The following is a 27,764-nucleotide window of genomic DNA, read 5'->3' as shown; positions in this document are numbered from 1 at the left end:
GCCTTCCGTGCACCTTTCTTAATGTGTGGAATACATATGGACTGTGCCTCTAGGATTGTATTTTTAAACAATGTCCAAGCCTGTTGAACACTTAACCTTTGCAGCTGCACCTTTCAGTTTTTTTCTAACTATTTTCCTCATTTTATCAAAGTTTGCCTTTTGAAATTTAGTGTTAGAGCTGCAGATTTACTTATTGTCCCCCTTCCAGTTATTAGTTTAAATTTGATCATGTTATGATCACTGTTGCTAAGTGGCTCCACCACAGTTACCTCTCTCACCAAATCCTGCGTTTCACTAAGAATTAAATCTAAAATAGCTCCCTCTCTTGTTGGTTCCTGAACCAATTGCTCCATGAAGCAATCATTTATTACATCCAGGAACTTTATTGGGGTACTTTATTGGGGAACTTTATTGGGGTAATTGAAATCTCCCATTATTATTGCACTGCCAAATTGGTTTGCTTCCCTGATTTCTCTTAGCATTTCATCATCTGTCTGACCATTTTGTCCAGGTGGACGGGATTTCTACCCATATAGATTCTACTGAGCATTTAGTTTCTTTATGATCTTTATCCTGTTGGACTCTATACCCTCCTGGACATAAAGTGCCACACCCCCGCCAAGTTGATCCTCCCTATCATTGCGATATAATTTGTACCCTGATATAGCACTGTCCCATTGGTTATCCTCCTTCCACCAAGTTTCTGTGATGCCAATTATGTCAATCTCATCATTTGCTACTATACACTCTCCCATCTTAATTCTTAGACTTCTGGCATTGGCATACAGACATTTCAAAGTGTGTTTTTTGTTTGCTTTAACATCCTGCTTTTCAGTTGTTTGGGATAATTCGGAAATCATTAGCTTTGGTGATTTTTTACATATAGGCATATGGACGGTAATTTTTACATATAGGCATACGGACGGTAATTTTCAAAACGTTTACGCGTGTGAATGGGCTTTTGAAAATTGCTACGATATATGCTACTTCTACACGTTAACTTCTTCCAAAATTGCCTGTCAGGTGTATTTTCAAAGGAGTTACGCATATATAACATACCATCATAGCAATTTTCAAAAGCCATTTACCCATGTTAAGTGCATTTCCACGTGTAAAACCCCGTTTTAAGCGTGTAAATGCTTTTGAAAATCAGGCCCTTAATTCTTAGTGCTGCTGCTCCTTTTGAACAGTAAAGGTGTTACAGAAGCACATAATGGAGAGAGAAAATGAAGGGCTGCCAACCCAATGAGCATATTCCACTCTTACAATACAATAAAAATCAATCATAACACACCACATACACACAAAAAAAAATAAATCCAACAAAGCATAATCACCATTGCACCATATCCTAGTTACCCCATTCATATTACCAACCAAAATGGATGAACCTTTTAATTATCTACAGATTCTATTAATGAACTTAAATTCCCAAGAAGTGATTAAAAAGTCAGGCCTTGAGATTCTTTCAGAATGAAAAATACATAACTTCAAGTCTCAAATCAAAGGACAGCGCACTCTACAACGGAAGCGCCTTACCTGAAAAAGTTCTCTCCCTGGAGCTGACAAGCTTACATTTTTCAGCATTAATTAGACAAGTCTGCTGCCACGGTCATCTACAATGAGCATGCTTCCAGCCTAACTAGAGAGGCCATTATTAGCATTTCAAAGGGGGCTGCTAACACAGGCTGCTTGTAACCCACCCCAGTTCTTCATCTTACTATACCTTTGACTTGTAATCGGCACCAGATCCAGGCTTTTTGGTCAGCGGTCTGTGAATACCAGAACCTCCAGCTGGTAATTAAGAATTAAAACATGTTAAAATAAAAGAAAAACAAGCTTGCCGTGCCAACACCGCCACCTGCAGGAAGATTCACCCTTCCCATTTCTTGAATGCAGATGGCTCCCTTTATGTTCCAAAGGTCTCTAAGGAATTTCAGTAATCTGTGGCAAATATCATCTAAACCCGAGCCTGGCAACCAAGAACCAAGACTTAAAAACTGCAATGGAGGCTGCGTTATTGTGACCCAGCAGCAACAAGAGAATGGCTCAGAGGTACTCCCATTCTGTCTCTCTTGCAAAAAAACATTCATAAAAATCTAGAGCAGGTCTGCTCCCCATTGCCTGCACCAGTGCAGAAAGGGGTGAGACAACCTCGCCTGCTTTAACACCGACCACCTTGGACAAGGGTGATGCTTCCAGTCATTAATTTCACCCCCCAAATGGCCTACACAAAACTGTTGATTTGCTAAGTCAAAAAACTAAATTTCATTCAAAAAAAAACTGGAAGAAGAAAAAAAAATACCCTTCCAAATCATTTTAGCAATAATGAATTCTGGCAGTGTTTCTCCATGTTTTTACACACAGTGAACTGAAAAATTACTCAGTACTGCATGAAAATGAGAGGAAAGGTAGAGAGACAATTTGCTAGGCAAACAGATTTTAAACAAAATCCTTTCTGCAAAGTTATGGATAGAGAATTTATTTTTTTTTTTTTTTTTAAAGGAAAATGCTTAAACTCGATCCCACCAGTACCAGTGCTGCTTTAATCAAAGGAAGTTAGTTTCTGCGTCTGCACAGTCTCATAGCTGCAAAACATGAATTTAAAGCCACAGAACATTGCTGTTTATGAGCAAATCATAAAATGTAGCGTATTCCACACCACCAACCCCTGCCCCCAACACACACACATTCTTTAGCCTCCTACATATTTAAAATAGAATTTGAACTAAGCCAATGTGCTACTGGAAAACCACATGCCAGTTTTTTTCACCAAAGTACCAGCTACAATTCAGGGGCTTATCAAATTGGGGTAACCATGACAGAACTGAAGGGCACCTCTGGTTCTGGATATAACAGAAAGTCTCCGTGCTGCTCGCTGAAGTTTTGCACCAGCAAAAGAACATCTAAAACTTAATTAAAAAACACCAGCGAAGTGTCAGTCTTTCAGGCCATGCCAGCGGAGACCATATCATTTGTAGAATATAACGGCAATCAAGGCTTAAGCGTGCACTGAATATTTCTTGTAAAGATAGTTCACAGCCAGGTTTGCATGGCAAGATCTGAAATAATTTCCTGAGCTGGTGCGGTGTCTCTCTTAGCTGCAGAAGCAGTTTGCTTTCCAGGTCTGCCGTCCCTGCAAAGTATTCTCACTGCAGTCTCCACAATGAGCAGCCGACTGCAGCCACACACCATCGCTTTCCTTAAGGAAGTCTTTAAATTCATACATTTTTGTGGATATGTCAGTGGTTAACTGCAATCTAATAAACCTGATTCTCACAGCAAGCCCAGGAAACTAATAAGATTCCACCCTAGAGCACTGTGTTTCATAATCGCACGCTGCTAACCACCATAGAGAGCAGAACAATAATATAGGGGTGAAAATCCCATGCCTGGAAACTCAAGCTGCAAGACAACTGAAGCAAAGCCAGAGAACCAAGAGCTCCATTGCTCAGTAATTTTTAAAATGGAGAAATTACTTACCTGATAATTTTGTTTTCCTTAGTGTAGACAGATGGACTCAGGACCAATGGGTTATGCTCCCCTGCCAGCAGGTGGAGACAGAGTAAGACTGTAAAGCTGACATCACAATACATATACCCCTGCCATGACCTCAGCCCTCCAGTATTCTCTTCAAAAGCCACTGTGGACATACTAGTGAAAGGACTTGATTAAAAATTTGATTAAAAATGAATAACCGTAACTGTACTCAACCAACTATACACTGAACTCCAGAAGGAATATAGGTACCCTGATCTAGGGACTGGATGAACACTTACCCGTAAACCCTTGGATTCGAGGCCCACCCCTCGGAAGAACCCATGGCACAGTCCTTGAGCAGCTGAGGGCGGGATGCTGAGTCCATCTGCCTACACTAAGGAAAACAAAATTATCAGATAAGTAATTTCTCCATTTCCTAACGTGTAGTCAGATGGACTCAGGACCAATGGAATGTACAAAAGCTACTCCTGATTGGGGCAGGAGGCTGCCCGTGGTCCAGTCAACCCATCCGTGCGTTCTCTCGGGCCTGTGCATCCAGGCAACAAAACCTGGAGAAGGTGTGCAAGGAGGACCACGTCACCGCTCAGCAGATATTGACGGACAACAGTAGTCTAATTTCCGCCCATGAGACTTCCTGAGCCCTAGTGGAATGAGCTCTAACCTGAGAAGGCAATGGCTTTCCAGCCTCCACATAGGCTCCCATGACCATTTCCTTAATCCAGCGAGCTATGGTAGCCTGCGAAGCTGGTTCGCCCTGCTTCCTTCTGCTGTGAAGGACAACCAGGGGTCCATCTTTTGGAGTGGTTCTGCGACTTCCAGATACTGCACTAGGGTCTCTCGACATCCAAATGACAGAGGAGACGATATTTCTCCACATCCTTCAGTTTATCTAGGGATGGCAATAAAATGGACTGATTCAAATGAAACTGGGATACAACCTTGGGCAAGAAGGATGGAACTGTATGTAGCTGTAACGCCCCTGGAGTCCTCTGGAGGAACAACTCCCAGCACAATGCCTGCAGTTCAGAGATGTGACGTGCCAAGCATATAGCCACCAAGAACACCAAATTCAAAGTCAATAAATGCAAGGAAAGACTGTGAAATGGTCAAAAGAAGGACCTGCCAAAAAATCCAGTACTAAATTAAGATTCCACAAGGGGACCGGCAACCATAAGGGAGGTCTAAGGTGCTTCAATCTCTTCAGAAACCGGTTCATGTCAGGATGAGTCAACAGAGAGGCCCCATTCACTTCACCCCTGAAACAGGAGAGAGCCCATACATGCACCTTCAAGGAGTTAAGGGCCAAACATATATTCGAGCCGTCCTGCAAAAATTCCAGAATAAGTGGGATTTTGACCATCCAAGGAGGGACACTGTGTTTTTCACACCAGGCCTCAAATACTCTCCAGACCTGCACATCTGCTAGGGATGTGGAGAACTTCCAAGCACGGAGTAAGGTGATAATTACCACCACAGAATACCCCCGCTTCATCAGGCAAGCCATCTCAAAGACCAGACCATAAGACAGAATAGAGTTGGATCTTCATGAAGGATCTGTCCCTGCTGAGACAGGTCCCTGTGCGATGGGAGACGCAGGGAGTTCTCCACCAGACATCTCTGCAAGTCTGCATACCAAGGATGCCTGGGCCCATCTGGAGCTCCTAACAGGATTAGTCTCCTGTGGAATTCGATTCTGCAAATGACCCTGCCCAGTTTGGGCCATGGAGGAAAGGCATATAGCAACTCATCTTCTGGCCAGATCTGGACGAGAGCATCGAGTCCCAGGGACAACAGATCTCTTCTGCGACTGAAGAATCGAAGAACCTTTGCACTGTGAGATGCGGCCAGCAGGTTGATTGATGAGAGGCCCCAGCGATCTATCATCAGTTGAATCGCTTTGGTCGAAATCCCCACTCTCCTGGATCCAGACTCTCCCTGCCTAGAAAGTCTGCACTGACGCTGTCTTTTCCTGCGATGTGGGAGGCTGAGATCTTCTGTAGATGTACTTCCATCCAGTCCATAAGGAGGTCTATCTCCTGAGACACCGGCTGGCTCTTGGTTCCTCCCTGGCAGTTGATGTAGGCTACCGTCATTGTGTTGTCCATCATCACGCAGACCACTTGACCTTGGAGTTTGTGGCTGAACTGTAGACACTCCAATCTGACTGCCCGTGCTTCCAGGTGATTAATCTTCCAGAGGGCCTCTTCTTCCATCCAATATCCCTGGGCCGTCAGCTCCTGACAGTGAGCTCCCCAGCCCGGGAGAATTGCATATGTTGTGAGAACCAGCTAGTTCGAGGAGTTCAGGGACACACCCCTGCTCAGATGAACTTTCTGCAACCACCACTGGAGGCAAAAACAGACTTCCATTGGTAAGTGGAGACGAACCGCATAGACTTGAGACTGTGGGTTCCAATGTGATAGCAGAGAGCGCTGAAGTGGACTCATGTGTGCCGTCACTCACGGCACTACTTCCAGGGTTGCCGCCATCAAACTGAGGACTCGAAGATGGCTCCACACCATTGGGCGTACCGTGTTCACCAACTGACGCACCCAGTACATCAACTTCTGCATCCATGTAGTCGGAAGAAAGACCTTGCCCTGCCCAGTGTCAACGCGGACTCCCAGATACTCCAAGGACTGGGAAAGCTTGAGGCTGCTCTTGGCCAGGTTTACTACCAAACCAAGTTCCTGTAACAAGATCATCACCCTTTTGGTCACCAGGAGGCTCCCTTCCATGGGCTTAGCCCATATCGCCAGTTGTCCAAGTACGGGAAAACCAGGATCTGGACTTTCCTCAACGTTGCCGCCACGATCACCATAACCTTGGAAAATGTTCTGGGAGTGGCTAGGCCAAAGGGAACACCCAAAACTGATAATGTCGACCCAGAATTGCAAAACCTAGGAGACATTGGTGTTCTTGTCAGATTGAAATATGTAGTTAGGCCTCAGATAGTTCCAGGGAGCTTAGGAACTCTCCCAATTGTACGACCATTATCACGGAGTGTAAGGTTTCCATGCAAAAATGAGTCACTTGCAGGTGACAGTTGATACTCTTGAAGTCCAGGAAGGGACAAAATGAACCTTCCTTCTTGGGTATGACAAAATAAATGGCATAACACCCTGTATTTTCCTTGGGCATAGGTACTGGGATCACTGCCCTCATCCTGAGGTGCCTTAGCAGTGTTACCTCCACTGCCTGCTTCTTGAGCTGGGAGTGGCAAGGACACATTACGAATATGTCCCAAGGAGTGCTGTGGAATTCCAGCGCATATCCTTCTCGTAAGACTTCCAGTACCCATTTGTCCAAAGTGATCTCGACCCACCACTAGTAAAAGAAAGACAGACGACCTATCATCTCATCCCTAAGGTGGGAAGGTAAAATTGTATTGGGTGGTTCGGGGCAAGTCTGAACCCAAACCTGCCCCCCCTCTCTCTTGGGCTGCAGGATACAAGACCTCTCAAGGGGTCGAGACTTCTGAAATGTCAAAGTTCTATAGGGGCAAAAATGCTGGAAACCCCTGGAACAACCCCTCATAGGCTAGGGGCACTGTAACTGATTCCTCTTATCTTCTGGTAAGCGGAGAACTGGAGATCTGCCCCATTTACTGGCCAGATTTTCCAGCTCGTTCCCAAATAGGAATGACCCTTTAAAGGGCATCTTTGTAAGTTTAGTTGTGGAGGTTGCGACAGCTGACCAATTCTGCTCCCATAGCTGTCTGGCTACCACCACTTAAGCCACTCCTCTGGCTGAAGTATGTACTAGATCAGAGCCCACGTCTGCTAAAAAGGCGGCAGCGGTTTCCATAACCGCTCTGGAATTCACCCCCAAGTCATTCACCTCCTGTGAGAGAAGTAGATATGAATGAGCCACCAGAGCACAACAAGAAGCAATTTGTAAGGTCATTGCTACTGCAAAGACTTGTTTAAGGATAGACTTAATCCGTCTATCATGTGCATTTTTTTTTTTTCGTTTTTTTTTTTTAAGGTTGCCCCTCCCTCCACTGGGATAGTTGTTCACTTAAAGATGGTACAGACCAGTGCATCCACTTTAGGGAAATACATTCTCTTACTGCCAGGTCCAGAGGATATAGAACTTACAACGCTCAGCCCCCTTTAGAACTTGTTTCTGGGGCATCCCATTCCAGATCAATCAACTCCTGGATGGCGTCCATCACTGGAAAGTAGCAAGAAGCTTTCCACAGGAAATCAGAATGGGATTCTTCTTTGGTTGGTCAAAGAATCCGTCCCAGGAAATCCCAGCATCTTCAGGGTCTGGGAAACCAGGGATGGCAATTCGTCTCTGTGAAAGAACAGTAACATGGTCCGATACGGTTCCAACCCAGGGGGGGGATTTCCCCATCTTCCAGGGAATCTGGGTCCTCTTTGCACGTGCCATCCGGGTCCCTACCAGGGATACCCTTAGTAAGGCAAGACATGCCTCAGGGTCTGCTGGTAAGAATGGGAGAGGGAGGGGTCACTGGCTGAGGTTCCAGCCGGACAGGGGCAAGTGTGGCAGCAGACTGTACCTGTTCGAAGGCTTGTAGCCCCTGGAAAAGCTCCACCCAAGAAAAGGCAGCCGGGTTAATGCCTAGAATCCAGGAGGCACTGGGGAGGGTCCAGCTGAATTTCCCTCTCCCACAGATGAACCAATCAAGGGTGTACTCAGATCCAGCATACTGCAGGTTAAGGCTGTGACCAACTCATCATCTGAATGGGAGAAGCCTGGCTTAGCAAAGTCCAAGGTGGCCAACTCTCCTTGTGCTTCCTCACAGAGCTGACATAAGTTGGAATCCAGGTTGGGCTGTGAAGCCCTAATATGACAAGCAATGCAGAGAGCAAGGCACTTAGGTTTCTTGGTTGCCGGCACCATAGGCATCGGCAGCTGTGCGTTCAATCGGCTCGTGCTTAAAAATGTATGCACACAGCTCTTCCTGTATCGTGCGTTTTCAAGTTGTGTGCCTGGGACGCGCCCAACATTATGCACACAGTATGTGCATAGAGCTGACGCACTGTGTGCACTGATGTCCTATGGAGGGCAAAAAGTCACACACAGAAATGTGCACAAGATGGCGCTGCCGTGGTCCACCATGCAATGGGCCGACCAAGTGTACAGCAAGGCCTAGCCCACCGGGGACTGCTCAACCCACTCGGAAATCCAATTTTCCTTACACCAACAGGAGTGGGAATGACGTCAGTATGGCACGCCGAGCATGGAAACCAAGGGGGGAAGGGTTCCTATCGAAAATCCCTCTAATTGCCTCCAAGTCAAAAGGTAAATCTTTTTTTTTTTTTTTTTTTTTAACTTACCTGAGCTCAGCGCTTACCGGCTGAATAGAGACTGTCTCCAGCTGCAGGGGGAGAGGGCTTTGGCCATCACGCCACACACAGCTTCCTGCACCCGCTGCCTTTCAGCTGCCTAAGCAGCAAAGTCCATGCCGGGAACCGGCTACCAGACCAAGGCACACCTCTGAGGGATCTCAAAAATCACCTCAGGAATTCTCAACTGGGGGGAGGGATCTTTAGGTATCACCGCAGGAGAGCGGGGCTCAATTTTCTCCAATTTAGAATGTAGAATTTCTCCTTCCAAAAAAGTACAACAATCACCATAGGGAGATGTACATCTACCATCTGCTGGAGACGGAGAATACTGGAGGGCTGTTTTCACGGTAGGGGTATATGTACTGTGATGTCAGCTTTGCTCAGTCTCCATCTTCTGGCAGGGGAGCATAATCCATTGGTCCTGAGTCCATCTGGCTACATGCTAGGAAAGCTAAATTTCAGTACATGCTTTAGTCTGCCATTTTGTTCTCAAAGACCATGTGTGTATAACCATTCACCTGTTATATTTCACCTGTTGCAATTTTCAAAATCTTTACATCTTGTGAAACACTAACCTCCTCCCTCATGTGGGAAAAGTATGCAGCAAGAGAGAAGCCCAAGTCCAATCTCTAAGCATGGGGAAAGGCAATGAATGTTGCAGGCTGAGAATACTTCTTGGAGCAAGAGGAAATCGTAAAAATATTTGGTCAGAGACTTCAAGTGTTGAGCACAGAAGCCTATAGATAAACCTTAATTGATGTACAGGTGCTCACACAGCCTTGCCTTACTGCCAACTACTCTGTAAATCAGCAAGAAAGATTTACCTCTATATTGCAATTCGGATGGCATTTCCATGGCTTCCTCGTCTTCGTCACCTTTTCTGGACCTTCGTTTCTGAGCTTTCTTCTGCAGACAAGAACATGCAACATCACATGTGAATTGAGACTCAAGTTAAAAAAAAAAAAATTCATCCACATAAAAAAAAATTCACTTTCTTGAAAAAGTCTTGAAAAACAAGCACTAAAAACCAAACAGGATAAACGCAAAGCAGGGACGCAGGATCACTTACACTTTGAATGCCGACTTCTTGCATAAGATCCGCCATCTCATCAACTTCTGCTAAACCAAAGAACACAGAGAGTCGCAGATCAAACCTCAATGCTCGGACTTTGAACTTGTACCAGAGATGAAATTTGTGACAAGGTAAGGCAACGTGTTAAGACTCCCATTACACAGCAGCTTAAGCTGTTCCAGATTTTACTCCCTGCTAAGCTGGGAGTACTTATTTAAGGTTTTTTTATACCGGCATTCATGAACTCGTTCACATCATGTCGGTTTACAGAAAACAGGGGTGCGAAGAATACAACCAAAAAACATAATAAAACGTGATGAAAAGAAGCAGTTACAATTAACAAGGGCTAATGAACTGGGATTGTAAGAGTAAAGAGAGATAGAGGGGGTTAATTATATACAAATGTACAATATAAATATGGAGTCCAATATATACAGCTTCTGAGCAGAGAAATTATTGATGGTGCATGTTAGGTGATAGTCCGCCTTATGAGCTAGCCACCTAGCTCATAAGGCGGACTGCAAAGAGCTTCAACTTGCTTGGGTGCCGCTAAACTAGCTCACAAGGAAAGCTGGAACGACTCCAGCTGCCAAGCAAAAGGAGTCTTAAAATATTCCCTATACAGCATACCTGCACAGCAATGTTTAAAATTTAAAACAAAAACCAACCTTACTTCACTGGTATTGAAGTTACTGCTGGATAATTACAAGAAAATTTACATAAATGGATTTATTTATTTATTTAGAATTTTTATATACCGACATTCTTGATAAAAATATCAAATCATATCGGTTTCCATTGAAGCAGAACAGTCGCAGCTATGGCGTTACATTGAAACAAGTCGACAAATAGTTAAACAACAGGTGAGTATAGAAAATAATAATTGTAACTAAGCAATTGTAACTAAAACAGGTGAATATAGAAAAAATAATTATAGATAAGCAATTATAAATAAAACCATTATAGTTAAAATTTGATTAAAAATAAACAGGTCGTCAAAAACGAATGACAAATATAATGGGGCAGCAAAACAGTGGAAAACAAGCGATACAGCGACTGATATATATTGCTGTGCGTAAGCGGAATAGAAAGGGCGTGGTGGGGCCCAGGGGAATCAGGTGGCCATGAGGAAGGCGAGGGTTGAGAAGCTCCGGCTGAAAGGTGGATTGAGGAGGATGGGGGAGGGAGCGAGGAGGGAGGGGGAGGGATTTGGTTTCTTTTGTAAATCACATTCAGATAAGGCCACCTGACTCTTGTCATTTTTGCTACACCAGACAAACACAGCTATCCTTCTGAAAATATTACACAGAACAGAGTCATCATTCCATCCAATCAGGTTTTACTTTAAGTGTAATAAAAAGGTTCTCTAGGTTTATGCAGAAATTTCCTAAATGTTGAGAGAAGGAAAACTGCTCACTCAAAAATTATAGCCGTTGTGAAGGATTTACTGTATTAGCATCTTATCAGAACTCCTGGAAAGTTCTGGAAGACAGACTGCCCCATTCGGCACCCTAACGGCCTCTGCCTCTAAAGAGTACTGGTGTGGCCTGTACGGAGCAGCAGTTATGAATCTAATAGCAATGCTACTGCTGCACAGGGCTCCCAGGGCGGCACTGTGGTGACCATGGTTAAAACCCAACATTCAGTGAGCATGGGGGGAGGCCAAATGTTTTGCTTGATGGCTTCACTAGTTCTGAGGTGCAGACTAAGGTATGGAAGAAGTCTTAGGTATTGGATTTAGTGCTGGTCATGTAAGAATCACAGAGAAAGATGACAAGGCCTGAAGAGAGGCCTAGCAGCAAAGGCAGTGGTAGAGGTCAAAATTTTAGGCATGCTTGGAATATGGAAAAAAAAAAAAGCATCATGTGAATAACTATCTTCGGTTCCTGCAAATGGTGAAAGGACAATGTACCTTTGGACTGGTTTTCCTCCTCTTCCTCTTTGATGATCAGACGCCCATCTGATGTGACCTGGAAGTCATGCTTCAATTTTGTGTCCTTGTTCAGATTTGGTTTTGTAGCTGGGTTAAAAAGAAAAGGGAGGTTAGCAACCCCTGTACTTTGACTGCATTTAATTAATTGTAGTTTTGTAGGGTCTTTGTGGTTCCCATCTGGTCTCTCCCCACCACCAATGAATCCGTCTTACGTATACTTTCCTGCGTGGGACTGACTGGTACTGTCACCCCATAACATGATGATATGATTTTCTAAACTACAACCGGAGACCTCCTAAAAATACAAGAATTGGTTCCATTCATTACTCCAAGCCCCACTTCCTTTTCCCCTTTACTTTTAAGGGAGTCCACACTGAGAAGCAGCATGCAGTGGGCTGGCAAGATTTACAGACAGATCAAAATACAGCTCAAGCTTAAATGCATTATAGTACACAGTATGAGCTAGAATCATGTTTTAGGAAAGGGTCTGGCAGTTCCTTCCTGCTCTTTTGGGCTTCCAGGTTCATCAGAAGCGGTCTCTTTTGGGCTATGGCACCCCGAGGCTTCATTCACAACCTCCTGGGCAGTTTTTTTACCCTTATTTCATGATTACATGACTTGTCTGGAGTTCTTTCTGTTATTAAATGATTCACCAGAAACTTGTTGATTCCCCAACTCACCACACACATTTTTTTCAAATGTATCTTGGCACTTATGTTTTTTAATGGATGCAGAAATGAGAAATATATATTTTTTTTTAAAGTCTTTGAGCTGCACTGTACGATGTTTTCTTATTCAGAAGTTCACAGTTGCCAGCCCCACCAATATGGCTCCTTACCTAATACTCTCTGTGCCACATTTGAGTCAAGGAAGTTCAGGGGTTCATCACCCTCTCCCTCCTTTAGCCACGCCAGACTCTTCTGCCTTGTCCGCTTCTTCTGTCCTTGGCCTGGCTTCTCCTCTGCCTCTTCATCGTCAGAATCTGCCAAGATCTCCTCGATGCTGCAACGAGATGAAGGGGATGTTCACATCAATATCCACCATCTCATTTTCAATATGAAAACAAAGGGCAGTCATTTTCATGATGAACCCTCTCACACCATAAGCCAGGGCTTCCCAAAGCTGTCCTGGTGACCTCACAGCCAGTTAGGTTTTCAGGTTTAAAAAAAAAAAATCATCATCATTAGAGACCTGGGATTTACCAATTTCTCTCGTGTGTGTAGACAGCCCAACAATTCAACAGGCTCTGGGCAGCTCTATTCAGGAAAGAAAACAAGCTTCCCCACCATAGGCACTTCATAAAAAAAGGTTCAACAGTGAAAAGAGAAACAGGAGCTCTGAGTTTCCAGGAGGCAAGTAAAGGGATGCTACATCAATGGAGACAGCAAGGTCTAGGGACTCGTCTTTCATGGTTTGAAGTTACTGCTCCGCACAAATCAAAGCCACTTTCAGCCAGCTGAGACCAACATCTATTGCGTGTGGCACCATTACGCCAGAAAATTGCTGAAAACATCATCCATGTCCTTCCTGCCCTGGTGGTGGCAGCGCTCTGACCCCAGAGTGGGGCTGAATACCATTCTGTCTCCTCTTTTCCTGATACTAAGGAAAGAATGAAGCGCTTAGAACTTCTGCTTTAATGTAAAGGGACCCAGTACTACTTGTAACAAAAATTGGACACAAATGTCAATAAGACAAAAAACATTGTTCTTGGGTGAGAATACAGGCTTTAAGACGCCATTTTCAGACAGGTATGCATATATAAAAATACTTTCCCTGTACGTACCAGGATCAGTCCAGGACACCTGGGTTGTGACTCCGCACCAGTAGATGGAGACAGAGCAAGACCTGTCGGCTCAGCCATATATGACAGTGTGCCAGCCACAGCCCCTCAGTCTTACTCTGTCTCCAGGAGATGGTGCACGTGTAGTCACAGCCTCGGCTGCCCTGGGTCCTGCTAGTCAGTTAGAGGTAGTTTGGTTCTTATTTTTAAGTTTTAAAAGGTCTGGTTAGTAAAGTTTCCAGGCGCTCTTATTTTTTTTTTTAGTTTCTGTTTTTCAGTTCGGTCCGCCCTGCCTCCCAGGGGGGTTGGAAGGTTCTGAGGGGACCATCCCCCCCTGGTTGAGGCCGCTGCCAGGGCCGAGGGCCCGGCTGTTCAAGTGGCAGCGTCAGGGGTGACACCGGGGAGCCCGGTTCACTCACCCCCGCTGGAACAGGGCTCCAGGACCGTGGACAGCGGCGAGTAAATGTAAAAAAAACCCAAAACTCCCAAATCTGTAAAACGAACTCTCAGCGAGTTGTAGGCCAGACCCTTGTCCAGTCCCTGTTGAAGAAAAGATTTGAGCCACCGAGGCGGTCCGTGGCAAAACAGGTATGGAGGCACACCAGTTCTCAAAAAAAACTTTCCATACCCTGATATAGGAGATGGAGCTAGACGTCTTTCTAGCCTTGAGGAGGGTCGAGATAACGACCTCTGGGTATCCACGCAGTGTCAGCCGGCGCCTATCAAAAGCCAGGCCGCAAGACAGAAGCGATCGGCCTGGGCGAAAGATACCGGACCCTGATGCAGCAAGCGTGGAAGGTGACCCAGACGAAGAGGTCCATCCACTGCGAGGTTGATCAAGTCTGCAAACCACGGATGACGGGGCCATTCCGACACCACCAGAATTACCAGGCCCTGGTGGGACTCTATTCTCCGGAGCACCTTGCCCACCAGAGGCCAAGGGGGAAACACGTAGAGGAGAATGTGACAGGGCCAGGGGAGGACTAAGGTATCCACTCCCTCTGCGCTGTACTCTCTTCTGCGACTGAAGAATCGAGCTGCCTTGGCATTCCGGGAAGTTGCCATTAGGTCCAGATAGGGGGTCCCCCATCTGTGGAACAGGAGATTCACCGCCTCCTCTGAGAGTTCCCGCTCTCCAGGATCTAGAAGTTGACTGAGAAAGTCGGCTTGAACGTTGTCTACGCCTGTGATGTGGGAAGCCACTAGGCGGGAGAGATGAGTCTCCGCCCACGTCATCAACCTGTCTCCCAAGAGACATGCTGGCTCCTCGTGCACCCTTGGCGATTGATGTAGGCTACAGTGGTCGCATTGTCTGAGAGTATTCGGACTGCATGACTATGGACGAGAGGTAGGAAGCGTTTCAATGCCAGATGCACTGCTCTGGTCTCCAAGCGATTGATCGGCCAAGTTGCTTGGGACGGCGTCCACTTCCCTTGCACAGAACTCATCTGACACACCGCTCCCCAGCCAGAGAGACTGGCGTCCGTCATGACGATTACCCAGTTCGGTATGTCCGAAGGAACACCCTGGAGAAGATGAGACAGGTTGAACCACCACGAGAGACTGTCCTTGGCTCCCTGCGGGAGAGGAAGGATGGCTTGGAAGTCCCGAGACACCGGCTTCCAGCAGGAGAGCAAGGCGCACAGTAAGGGACGCATATGTGCAAATGCCCAGGGGACAAGATTGATGGTGGAAGCCATGGATCCCAGGACCTGGAGGTAATCCCAAGCCGCTGGAAGCGAGAGACCGATGAATCGCTGTATCTGAGCTATGAGTGTATGAGCCCTGTCCGGGGGTAGAGACACCTTGCCCAGCACTGTGTCGAAATGCGCCCCCAGGAAGTCCAGAGACTGAGATGGAGAAAGGCTGCTCTTGACCACCCAACCAAGGGAGTGAAGAAGCATCAAAACCTTGTCGACCGCCCGGTTGCACTGGGCTGAGGACTTTGCCCAAATGAGCCAGTCGTCCAGGAATGGGTGCACCAAGACTCCCACCCTCCGGAGAGCGGCAGCTACTATCATCACCTTCATGAAGGTTCGAGGAGCGGTCGCAAGACCAAAGGGTAGAGCCTGGAACTGGAAATGCTGTCCCAGGATCTTGAATCGCAGAAAAAGCTGATGCGCTTGGAGGATGGGAACGTGTAGATAAGCTTCCATCAGATCCAGGGAGGCCAAACATTCTCCGGAGTGTACCACCGCTATCACGGAGCGCAAGGTTTCCATCCGAAAGTGGGGAATCTTGAGGGCCCTGTTGAGCATCTTGAGATCCAAGATCGGGCGGAAGGAACCTTCCTTCTTGGGGACTACGAAGTATATCGAATAATGTCCCCGGCCTACTTCCAGGGGGGGGGACCGGACGAATCGCTCTGAGAGCTAGAAGCCTGTCAAATGTCTGCCGGACTATGAGTTGTTTCTGGACTGGGCCACATGGAGAGAAGAGGAATCTATCTCTTAGCGGCCGAGAAAATTCTAAGGCATAGCTGTGTCTTAGAATATTCAGGACCCACTGATCTGACGTGATGTTGACCCACTCCTCGTAGAAAAGGGAGAGACGTCCCCCCATCCTGGGGATCGGGGAGTGGGCCGGCATAGCTTCATTGTGAAGACATGGAGGACATCCCCTGGGCCGGACCAGAGCGGGGCTGTCTTCGGGCACGAAAGGACTGAGTCCAGGATTGAGATCGAGAGGACGGCTGACAAGGAGCTGCAGGCCTTTCCTGGCAGAAACGACGTTGATTCCTGAATTGGCTTCTAGTGGAATTAAACGACCTAGAAGAACGAGGGCGATCCTCTGGCAGTTTGTGTACCTTATTCTCTCCGAGGGACTTGATAATCTGGTCAAGATCCTCCCCAAATAGTAGCTTGCCCTTGAAGGGTAGGGATCCCAGCTGCGACTTGGAAGAAGAATCCGCCGACCAGTTGCGAAGCCAGAAGAGGCGTCTAGCCGAGACTGCAGAAACCACAGATCTGGCCAATATTCTCAGAATGTCATATAGAGCGTCTGCTCCATATGCTATGACGGCCTCCAGGTGGTCTGCCTGAAGTGCTTCCTCAAAAGGCAACTCCTGGGAGCTGAGCAGCTGTTGAAGCCAGCGAAGGCCTGCACACTGAGCAAAGGAACTACAAATAGCCGCCCGAACCCCCAGGGCGGACACCTCGAAAACTCTCTTTAAGATAAACTTCCAGCTTTCGATCTTGAAGATCTCGCAAGGCTGCACCACCCATTACTGGAATGATAGTTCTTTTCGTCACCACTGAGAATGCAGAATCTACTTTGGGAACCTTAAGAAGCTCCAGGAAATCACCCGGGAGAGGATATAGCTTATCCATGGCTCTTTCGACCTTGAGGGAGGGCTCTGGAAAATCCCATTCCCTGGACAACAGTTGAAGGGACGTGGGATGGAAAGGAAAGGACCTACACGGTGGATGTAGACCAGCCAGAAGGGGGTCCCCTTTCTTCGCTGGTGGATTAGGCTCAGGCGGGTCCTGAGGGGCCCTCAATGTCCAATTCCTGTAGGATATGTGGAATGAGGGGGTCCAGTTCATCCCTCTGGAAGATCCGCAGGACTCTAGGATCATCCCCTTCCAATTGAGCCGTAGTTGAAGGTTCATCCGGATCCGGGTCCTGCTGAGGAAGAGCCCCCCCCCCCCCCCCGCAGAGGGGTGTACCAAACGGACCTTCGGAGCGCTTGAGGTGGTCAGAGATATCCCTGGTCCCGGGACCGCTGACCCTTGGGCAGTCCCCACGGTCTGGGCACTTCCCAAGACCTCAGTGGAATCAGCCATTCTGGGTACCTTAGGAGGAGGTGGTCCCACCAGAAATTCCTGGTGCTGGCCCATTCTGGCCAGGTAAGCATTGTGAAGCAGGAGAACAAAATCCAAGGAAAACGGAGGTGGCCCCGATGAAGGAAGAGTAGGAAGCTCCCCTGATGGAGGAAAAGGCTCCAGAGGTGGAACGGGTGTCAAAACCGGTGGCTGAGATGAAAAAGGAGCGTCCTGCTCTTCTCCAGTTTGCACCGGAGCAGCAGAGTCTGGAGACAAAATGGCCGTCGTTCCCACGGTCAGCGGGATCGGGGCCGGCCCCTGAGCGTCGAGGCATGCCAGAAGACGAGAACCAGAGTGGCCCAGCGGTTGAGAGGGTCCCTCCCCACCAGGGAGGCAAGCTGTGCAAATCCCCTCGCGGGAGAGCCTCGACCCGGGCTCTCCACAAGCGCAGCACCTGGACGAACGAGGCATGGGGATCCCCGACGGAGCCGCGAGGGAATCAGCTGTTTTTAACGCGAGAAACAGGCAGGGTTTAAAGCTGTGGGAAGCGGAAAAAACCTCCGCTTCAACCTGTTCTTCCTCACGTTCACCAGGTTCGTGGCTGTAAGAAGCGGGTAATAGCCTCCGCTTCAGTCCTGCTCTCTCTCTATCCCTCAGCGACCCACAGAGGAATAACGCCTCTCTGTGCCGGCTGCCCTGAGGAAAACAACGTTTCAGGGGCAGTGGGTCGGATAGCAGCCACAGGGGGAGAGGTCGGCACCACAGACTTGCACCCCGGAGAGAGGAAGAGTGGAAATAACCTGTCAAAAGGAAATAAAAAACAAACTTACCCCGACAACAGAGATGGGAGGGGTGGGGAGAGCTGCAAATAGTACTGCCTGCAAGCTATAGAATGCTCCCACTAGCGGAGCATTCTATAGCTTGCAGGCAGCGGAGGCTACAGGAAAGCTCTTGAAATAATTCCCTCAGAAAATTCAAAATTCAAAGATTTTTTTTTTTTTTTTAAATTAGACTTGATCCATCCAAAAGAAAGAAAAGCTGAGGAAAATAGAGAAAGATTCCTAAAATAGCTTTCTAGTCATCTCAGTGGGGAACGAAAGCCACCACTGTCATCTGCTGGAGTCAAGAGAATACTGAGGATTAGTAGAGGGTGCACTACCTTATAAGGAAGCATCCTTCAAAGTTCTAATTGACTCCATCTGCTGGAAGGGGGAGATAACCCACTGTCTGGACTAATCCTGGTACGTACAGGGAACTTTATGTTCAGTTTGAAGGAGGAATGTTGAATGCTTTATGTAACAGTCTGTAATGAAAAGTCTGCTGTGATCACCATCACAACCGCTGTACTTCAATAGTCAGAATGGATCCCACACCCTCCAAGCGGCCTAGCACACCAGGAGTTAAACCTGAGAGAGGATGCCGAGAAGGCAACAGGAGGTCCCATTTCATTTATCCGAGGAGCAGCACGGCTACTCCTTGGTACCACCCCTTACCTGTCTCCTTTCTGCCGTGAAGGAAGCTCGTTCTCCTCCACGGATGCTGCCTCTTTCAGGGCTTTCTGCTTCTTGTTTCTTGCCTCTGCCTTCCGGATATTCACCAGCACCTTGTGGTATTCCTCGGGCAGCATGTTTCTCACCAGCTCAAAGCTGGAGAGGGTGCAGGAGTGGGGAGAGAAGAGAAAACAAACGCATAGTGAGCTGATAAAAAGAGGGAAGATATGATACAGAATTTTAAATTGCTCAAAGGTATTAATGATTCATAAGAATTAAACCTTTTCTAACGGAAAGAAAGGAAAATTGGTTCTTACCTGCTAATTTTCGTTCCTGTAGTACCACAGATCAGTCCAGTCTCCTGGGTTTTGCCTCCCTTCCAGCAGATGGAGACAGAGAAAGCTTTACTGACACTGCCATATAAACTAGTGTGCCACCTGCAAGTCCCTCAGTATTGACCTGTACTAAAGCCAAGATAGTAGAAAAACACTAATTCCAACCACTAATAATTGACCTCTGAACAAGCAGTGGGAAGTGGAAACTTAGAACAGATAAACTTGTCCCGAATAAAAAACATGAAGAATCAAACAAAACCTGTGCCATTCTTCAGATTAATTACCATAACAGATCAAGCGAACTCTCCTAATCTTCCTTCCCCAATTGGGCGGGACTCTGGACTGATCTGTGGTACTACAGGAAAGAAAATTAGCAGGTAAGAATCAATTTTCCTTTCGCTGTACATACCCAGATCGGTCCAGACTCCTGGGATGTACCAAAGATTCCTGCTCAAAAGTACACTCTCACCAAAGCCCATGGCCTCTGGGGCCTGGACATCCAAACGATAATGTCTAGTGAAAATGTGCAAAAATTTCCAAGTAGCCACCCTGCAAATCTCTTGTGATGACGCTTGCTGACATCGGCCCAGGACGCTCCCTGGGAACGAGTAGAATGAGCCCTTAAGCCCTCCGGAACTGGATGCCCCTGACAGATATACGCAGAGCCAGTAGCTTCCTTCAACCACCGCGCAATCGTGGCTTTTGACGCTTTATACCCTTTTCTTTGCACCACTCCACAGTACAAAAAGGTGATCCGATAACCGGAAGCCATTAGTAACTTTAAGATACCGCAACAATGCGTGTTTCACATCCAAAAGCCGCAACTCTCTTACATGAGCCGCCGTAGCCTACAAGTTTGGGAAAGCCAGGAGCATCACAGACTGATTTACATGAAAAGACAAAACCTTTGGCAGAAAGGCTGGAACCGTCTGCAAGGAGACCCCTGAATCCTAAATTCTCAAGAAAGGCTCCCTATACAGCATGGCTTGAAGCTTTGAAATCTGTCTGGCGGAACAAATTGCCATCAAGAAAACCATCTTCAATGTGAAATTCTGTATGGTTATCCTTTTGAGAGGCTCAAACGGCGCCGCACACATGCCTTTCAGAACCAAGTTAAGGATCCAGGAGGGACACAGTTTCTACCAGTGGATGCAAATGCTTCGCTCCACGGAGAAAATGCACCTCATCCGAGTGTGCAGCCTGCATGTTCCATGTATGTCGCCTCGGAGACATCCCAAGGCTGCCACTTGAACTCAGAGAAATAAAGGACAACCCCTTCGCTAAACACTTCTTTGCAAGAAGTTAAGAATATTCGCTACGGAAGATCGCACTCTAACACCACCTTGCTGCTCCATGCACCCATCCTCATACACCTTCCAGACCCTCACATATGCCAAGGAGGTGGAAGACTTCCTAGTTTGCAAGAAAGTAGCAATAACATCCTCAGAGTAACCTTTGCCCCCTAAGCATTTCTTCTCAAAAGCCAAGCCAGGAAACACATATAGCAGAACGTCCCTCGGCCAAGGAAGAACTAAGGCATCGACTCACTCTGCTCCGCGCTCTCTTCTGCGACCGAAGTGGGCCGCACTGGCATTTTGCTGAATCGCCACCAAGTCCAAGCGGGTCTTGCCCCACCTGGAACTGATGAGAACCATTGCCTCCTCAGACAGCTCCCATTTCCTGGGATCCAACTGAACGGCTGAGGAAATCTGCCTGCACATTGTCGGTCCCGGCTATGTGAGAAGCTGCTATCAATGTCAGATGCTGTTCTGCCCAGTGGATCAGCTCCTGAGCCCCTGCACGATTCTTGGTACCACCCTGTTGATTGACAGACAAGATTCTGACCAGCCGATAGTGCATAAGGGGGAAAAAAAGCACTCCGTGCCAAACGCACCACTCTCATCTTTAGGCGATCGATAGAACATGACACCTTTTCCGCCGACCACTGGTCTTGCACTGACCGATCTTGACAGACAGCTCCCCAACCGGAGACTGGCATCGGTGGAGACTACTGTCCATTCCAGGATCTCCAAGTCCACCCCTCAACACAAATGTTCCTGACCAAGCCACCATGAGAGACTGGATCTGGCTAATTCCTTAAGTGGCAGAGGAAGGTGAAACTGCTCCAACAACGGATCCCACCAGGAAAGTGATCTGTGCCTGAACAGAAAACCAACATGGAGAAAGGAAAATATGTCCCAGAGTCCTCTGTTTTCTTAGCCTGCCTGGGCTGAATGAACTCTAAGTGACTTATTGAGAATGACTTGCAGGTTTTTCAGGACATCTGGACAGGCTGGCTCTAAGATGATACTTATTCATAAGGTCATGCAAAGAAGAAACCAAAGGCGGGAGCTTTAGGCACTATTCAGGAGTTTCTATAAACACAGCCACAGATGTGTTAAATACCTTGACCAGCAAGATTCTAACAGAACAAAAGACTACCCAAAGAGTGATGGTAAATGGGCCCCACCTAATGAGCCCCACCTCCTGGGAAAACTAATCAGGGCAGTTCAGAGATAGTCACATCTTTGGCTGACATGACAACCTATGTAAATGATCTTTTGGGCAGTCACGCAAGTCTAGAATCTTCCACAATATTGTATGTTATCTATAAAAGAAGGATCACTTCCTGTATAAGATGAGATGCTGGTGGTCAGTTTGTCAGAGGCATGGCATCAGCATCTCCCAAGAATACTTATACTGAATAATAAAAAATTATGCTTTCAACAAAAATCTAAGTGTTCTTGTCTCCCTGGCCAAAAGAGTCATAAAAAATGGCGTGGCGCTTAACAAAAGTAACACCTCCTGCAAAGCCTCATATGAGCAAACACCCAAAGCACGAGTTCCAACATGGACACCATGGAGCCAAGAACCTGCAGGTAATCCCAGACCCTGTGCACCAGACTCTCCAATAATCTGCGAACTTGTGACTGCAACTTGACAATGCACTCCATCAGAAAAACCTTCCCCAGACTGGTATCAAAGCATCCTCCCAGGAATTCCAACTCCTGAGACAGGACAAGATGACTCTTGGCCCAATTTACTATAAGCACTGCAGCACCAGATCCACCATCTGTCTGCAGTGGGCCTCCGAATTTGCCCAAATGAACCAGTCATCTACATATGGATGCACTATCACCCCCTCCTTCATGAGGGCAGCTGCTAACACCAGTATCACCCTGGTGAAAGTTCTTGGAGCCGTCACCAGCCCAAATGGCAGGGCACAAAATTGAAATTGCATACCAAGGATCTTGAAATGCAGAAATCTCTGATGGTCCGGCTGGATGCCTATGTGCAAGTATGTCTCGGTCAGATTCAGGAACACGAATCCTTCCTCTTGCATACCGCTGCAATGAATGAGCAGAGAGTTTCCATGCGAAAACGAGGAACCTTGAGAGCCACATTTACTTTCATCAAACCCAGAATTGGATGAAAAGTTCCTTCCTTCTTTGGAACCATGAAGAAAATGGAGTGACATCCTATTCCTCTACAGGAATGGGGACAATGGCTCCAAGCATCTGTAGACAGTCAAGGGTCTGTTGTACTACCATCTCTTTTCCGCGAAGGTGCAAGGGGAGACCCTGAACAGGTCCTGAAGCAGGTGAGCAAACTAAAACAAAACCTTGTTCTATCACACTTAAGGTCCACTGGTCCGTAGTGATTTTGGTCCACGCCTCTTAAAGGAGAGTCAACGGACCCCCTATAGCCAGGACGGAGGAGTGGGCTGGCTTCGCTTCATTGCGCTGATTTGACTCCAGTGCCACCTTAACCAGAGCCATCCCTGTTTGGCTTTCCCCCTGAAAGAATTGGTTCCAGGACAGTTGCCTCGGTGAGGCAGGTCTCTGAACACCTGCTGAAGACCTTCCTGCACGAAAACGCCCAGAAAAGGAATTCCTCGCCCTTCTAGGCTTATCTTTGGGCAACTTGTGAAATTTATTCTCTCCCAGATGCTTTCTGGGAGATCCTCCAAATCTTCTCCAAAAAGCAGCTTGCCCTTAAAATGTAACGCTCCTAACTGAGACTTGGATGAAACATCCGCCGACTGATTCCTTAACCACAGCAGCCTCCTCGCTGAGACCACCAACATCATAGTCCTCGAGGACATCCTGATTAGGTCACAAAGTGCAACAGCGCCATAGGCTACCACCACTTCCAGCTGCTCAGCCTGCTTTGCCTCCTGAAAGGACATGGACCTGTCAGACTGCAGCTGTTGCACCCAATGCTGCCCTGCTTGAAGCATGAAACTGCTGCATACCGCAGCCCATATGCCAGACACCTTAAAAATCTTCTTCAAATGGACCTCGAGTTTCCTATCCTGAAGATCCTTTAAAGCAGCCAACCCGGCCACCGGGATCGTCATAGTCTTAGTCACAGCCGACACTGAGGCATCCACTTTCGGGACCTGCAACAGTTCCAGCACAAAGAATATAACTTATCCCTCGCCCAGCCAACCTTCAGGCCAGTCTCCAGAGTATCCCACTCCCTGACCACCAACTTCTTGATGGACTTATGAAAGGGAAAAGCCCTTGCTGGACCCCGCAAGTCATTCATGATAGGATAAACATCTTTCTGTTCAGACTCCTTTTCTGGAAACTTTATTCCTAATTCCACCAAAAAACACAGGGGATAAGGGGCCCCAACTCTTCCCTGTGGAACAGACGCACTACTTTGGGATCAACCCCGTCCCCAGGTGGGACTTCCCCCTAGCCCCTCTTCGGAATCCTGCCCCCCCATGGAAGGATCCAGCGGAGGAGAATCAATTTGAGCAGGAACACCAATAAACAAATCCTCCGAAAGATCGTCCACCGCGGTACTCTGCAAGAGCTCCCCCAAAGCTTGCCGAACCCTGGTAGCCCCCAGCCCCCCTGTGGTCCTAGATCTCTTTCTTGGGTAGGGTTCAAGAAGAAGCCTCACAACTTGGCCCCTGCCGCCCTGCGGCTTTCCGGGCCAGATAAGCCTTGTGTATTAACAGCACATAATCTGGCCAAAACGAGGCAGAATTATCAGAGTCCTCCCCCAGGAGGTCATCTGCCGCCCCCACCTGCCCCCCCCCCCCCCCAGGCTCTACAGTGTGCCACAGGACTTGGATGGGCTGGGGATAGTGGAGGAGGGAAATTCCCCTCCCCCACTGCGGCCTCAGAAGCAGACACAAATGTGGCCAAAATGGCTGCCGTTCCCGCACTGACTGGGAACAGGTCTGACTCTGTGCAGTGCCAGCAAGGGTCTCCCAGACCCGCCACTTAGATCCCCCTCCCCCAAGTGGACAATCCCGAACTGCCCTCTCCGTCCGAGAGGCAGTGGGAACATCAGCCATTCCGGGTGAGCCACCCACGCGAATCCCCACACATAGTACACGTTCTGCTGTGCAGCATGCAGGTAAAAAAAAAACCCGCCCAATCGCGGGAGACCATCGCCTGAGGGAAGGAGCAAAGAGCAGAGCTCGCGAACACCAAGCCCCGACCGGCACGAGTCTCACACTGCCGCCAAGAAGCAGAGCCTCTCTGTGAAAACTTTTTTTTTTAAACTACACAAACCACACCAAGAGCTAGAAAGAAAAACAAAGGCTCCCTTCCCTGAACAGAAGTGTGGCAGCAGGCTCCTACGTCCCTTATGAAGGAGAGGAAGCTGGAACCACCAGCTTTCAACCTCCGGCAACTAAGGGTCCCGAACCTCTTGCTTCTCCACCTCAAGACTAGGAGGAACAGCCCACCAAGGTCTACCAACCTCCTGGGAGGAATCTCCAACTTCTTTCCTATTTTTTTTTTTTAAACTAAGCACAGACTGCAGGTTTTGCATATCTACCACCTGCTGGAGACAGAGAAATACTGAGGGACTGCAGGTGGCACATAGTTATAAGGTTGTGTCAGTAAAACTTTCTCTGTCTCCATCTGCTGAAAGGGAGGCAAAACCCAGGAGTCTTGGTACTTACAGAGAACATGGGGTTATAGTATGAAGCTCCAAGGGGGTAGACTTGTGAACATCAAAAAATATTTCTTTCACGGAAAGGGTGGTGGATACATGAATGCCCTCCCGGAAGATGTGGCCAAGACAAGAATGGTTATGGAATTCAAAAGAGCATGGAATAAACACAGGATCCCTAATGGCTAAACGATGGGGGATGAAAAAAAGGGCTAATCTGTGCTAACTGAGGTAACTTGCACAGAGCGGCAGCGACTACCCATTAAAAAAAAAAAAAAGTGTTGCTGGGCAGACTGGATAGACCACTTGGTTCTTTTTCTGCCATCATTTACTATATTACAATGTAAAAAAAAAAAACCCCCCCAAAAAAAAAAAACCCAGCAACCTCTATTCTCATGACTATGTTGGCCATTTCCCCTCACGCCTTCTGTGCACTCAGCATATCCTGTCTTCTGAGTGACACAGGGTGCAGGATGATCCATACTGGAAGACCAGCAAGAAGATGCAACCTGATGACAAGGGGGAAAGTGGAGGAGCTAAAGGCAGGGGTGCCAGACTAACAAAAGAGAAAGTCAGCAGTCCGTGCACCACCATATGCAATGTTACCAGTCTGATCCAGAGTCTGGTCTTCTCTGCCTCGAGTTGGCTGGAACTGGAGATGCTGCGGAGGCAACATTCACAGCCAGCTGGGGAGTTGATGACACCTAGTTGGATGGACTGCAGGGTTCCAAAAGGAGGCTTGGTGCATGACCTCCAACCTAGGACCCATCGCTACAATGACCAGACCAGATACACTGAAAGGGGGGGGATATTAAAATGGAAGAAAATCCTGGGTAGTTGCAATGAAGGTTAACGGAACCAAGATCTCAGCCCTGGTTCCGACTAAGCCGCAAGGCCTAGGCAGGAGGAGGAAACTGCAGACAAAAAATTAAAAAAAAAAAAAAATTAAAAAAATAGTCTGGCCTTTGTGGTAAAGCCAGACTCTCTCACACCAAATAAGCCAGTCAACAGTCCAGCCCCAGAGAATATGTGCATATCTTTCACCTAAGAGGCCAATACACTACAGTAAGGGAGACCACAGCTGGCACTCATGTCGCCCATCGCAATACGGATCTGCCTCCCCCAATGCACTGGGTGGCAGTGCAAAGGTTTTCTCCACCACTGGTCCCCATCCTCAGCACAAATCACACCAAGCTACTTTCTGTAAGTTTCAGCCCTCACGCCTGCTCACCCAAACTTCCGGATCAACTTGGTGAAAACATTCTTCAGCTTTGTCCGAAAATGCCGCCGCATGTCTTCTTTAATGTTTCCAATGGCTTCCATCTTTCGGGATGCAAGAGAGATCAAAGATAAAATTGTTAAATTCAAGAAAGAAAAGTCAGGTGAAATCGCCAAAGCACTAACGAGGTCCATATTTAGAGAGGCAGCGAATGGATAATTTGTCCAGGTAAAACATAATCCAGATAAGTTTACCTGGATATTCAGCTGAATGCAGCCGGTTCTGCATTCTGCTGAAAATACCCAGATAAAAGCTAAGTTATCTGGATACACGTTATCCAAATAACTTTAGCACTGCTCTCTGGCACGATCAGACTTACCTGAATAATGCCGAATATCACGGTTACCCAGGTAAGTTAGCCCAGAACATCTCTGATTTCTCTGGGCCAAGTTTGACCCAGATTATTAAAAAAACAAAAAAACCTTACCTGCCAATCAGCGTGGCATGAAATTCAGTTCCCGCAGTTTGCCAGCTACGTCCCAAACTTATTTGGACAAAACCATTTGAATATGGACCTCTAACTTTTTTACCTTTTGGCTAGAGTGGACTGTCAAGTGATCTAAAGCAAAACCACCAGAGTAAAGCTGGCAGAATGTGCTCAACAAGCAGAAGAAAGGCAGCATCTGCCTGCTGTCTTCAGGGTACTAAAATGCACAAACTAATGAGGCACAAAGATTTGATGTAACCCATACATTTCGGATGCTGCCCTAGGTTCTTAATGTAAATCTGGGTAAAGCAAATCATGTCAGCTAACACCTTGAGAGAGCACATGAATGACGCTCCCTGCTGGCCTAGGGGAAAACACACACTGCCAGTATCAGCTGTTTAAATTGTTCAGGACAGAATTCCAGAAGGCAAAATTGGCTCACCAACTGTCATGCTCCCCATTCTCCTACACTCACCATAAGCTGGAGATGCTTAGACAGCAGCGTGATGTCCATAATGAAGAGAATGACCTTGATGAAGCCCAAGGCTGCCTTTACCACATCTCGCGTCCTGGAGCTCAGCAGAAGGCACACGTTTTCCAGAAGCTGCTCAACAACCTCCACACTCATGTGATCTGCCACAGGAACCAGAGGGTGAATCTCAAAGAACCTCTTGTAGGGCTCTACATTGTACATACCCACAATGGAATTGATTAGCCCGAGTCTGACTACTCTGGCTAAAGATGTAATCAGAAGCTAGGCCTTAGTGGACTCAGGTTGCTCAAACACGACACACATCACATGACAAAAAGGGTCTAACTGAGGTCGGGAAGGGAGATGGCACAGGGACAGACAGCTAGGGAGAACCCTCACCGACAGAAGCAACTCAGCTGCCCTAATCGTGAGAAAGAAGTGTTTGTATTGCATTATCATTATCGCAACTAT

The 27,764-nt window shown here is 47.4% G+C and overlaps 1 protein-coding gene across 2 annotated transcripts in view; it reads right to left on the bottom strand.

Moving 5' to 3' along the window:
* RRP12 (ribosomal RNA processing 12 homolog) overlaps positions 1-27,764 on the bottom strand; it is a 147,915-nt gene that overhangs the window by 18,934 nt on the left and 101,217 nt on the right. Inside the window, exons 25-32 of one of the 2 annotated variants that reach the window (XM_029610169.1) lie at positions 27,297-27,454; positions 26,347-26,438; positions 18,865-19,017; positions 12,666-12,829; positions 11,807-11,914; positions 9,892-9,941; positions 9,647-9,728; positions 1,727-1,794 (exon numbers count right to left, since the gene is read on the bottom strand). In XM_029610169.1, coding sequence (XP_029466029.1) covers positions 1,727-1,794; positions 9,647-9,728; positions 9,892-9,941; positions 11,807-11,914; positions 12,666-12,829; positions 18,865-19,017; positions 26,347-26,438; positions 27,297-27,454 — 875 coding nt within the window. The remainder of the gene's footprint in view (positions 1-1,726; positions 1,795-9,646; positions 9,729-9,891; positions 9,942-11,806; positions 11,915-12,665; positions 12,830-18,864; positions 19,018-26,346; positions 26,439-27,296; positions 27,455-27,764) is intronic. The other variant, XM_029610170.1, reaches the window with a different exon arrangement.

Source organism: Rhinatrema bivittatum, chromosome 7 (assembly GCF_901001135.1).
Source record: "Rhinatrema bivittatum chromosome 7, aRhiBiv1.1, whole genome shotgun sequence".
Taxonomy (NCBI): Eukaryota; Metazoa; Chordata; class Amphibia; order Gymnophiona; family Rhinatrematidae; genus Rhinatrema; species Rhinatrema bivittatum.
Note: the sequence above shows the minus strand (reverse complement) of the source record. Positions and strands in the feature narration are given on the sequence as shown.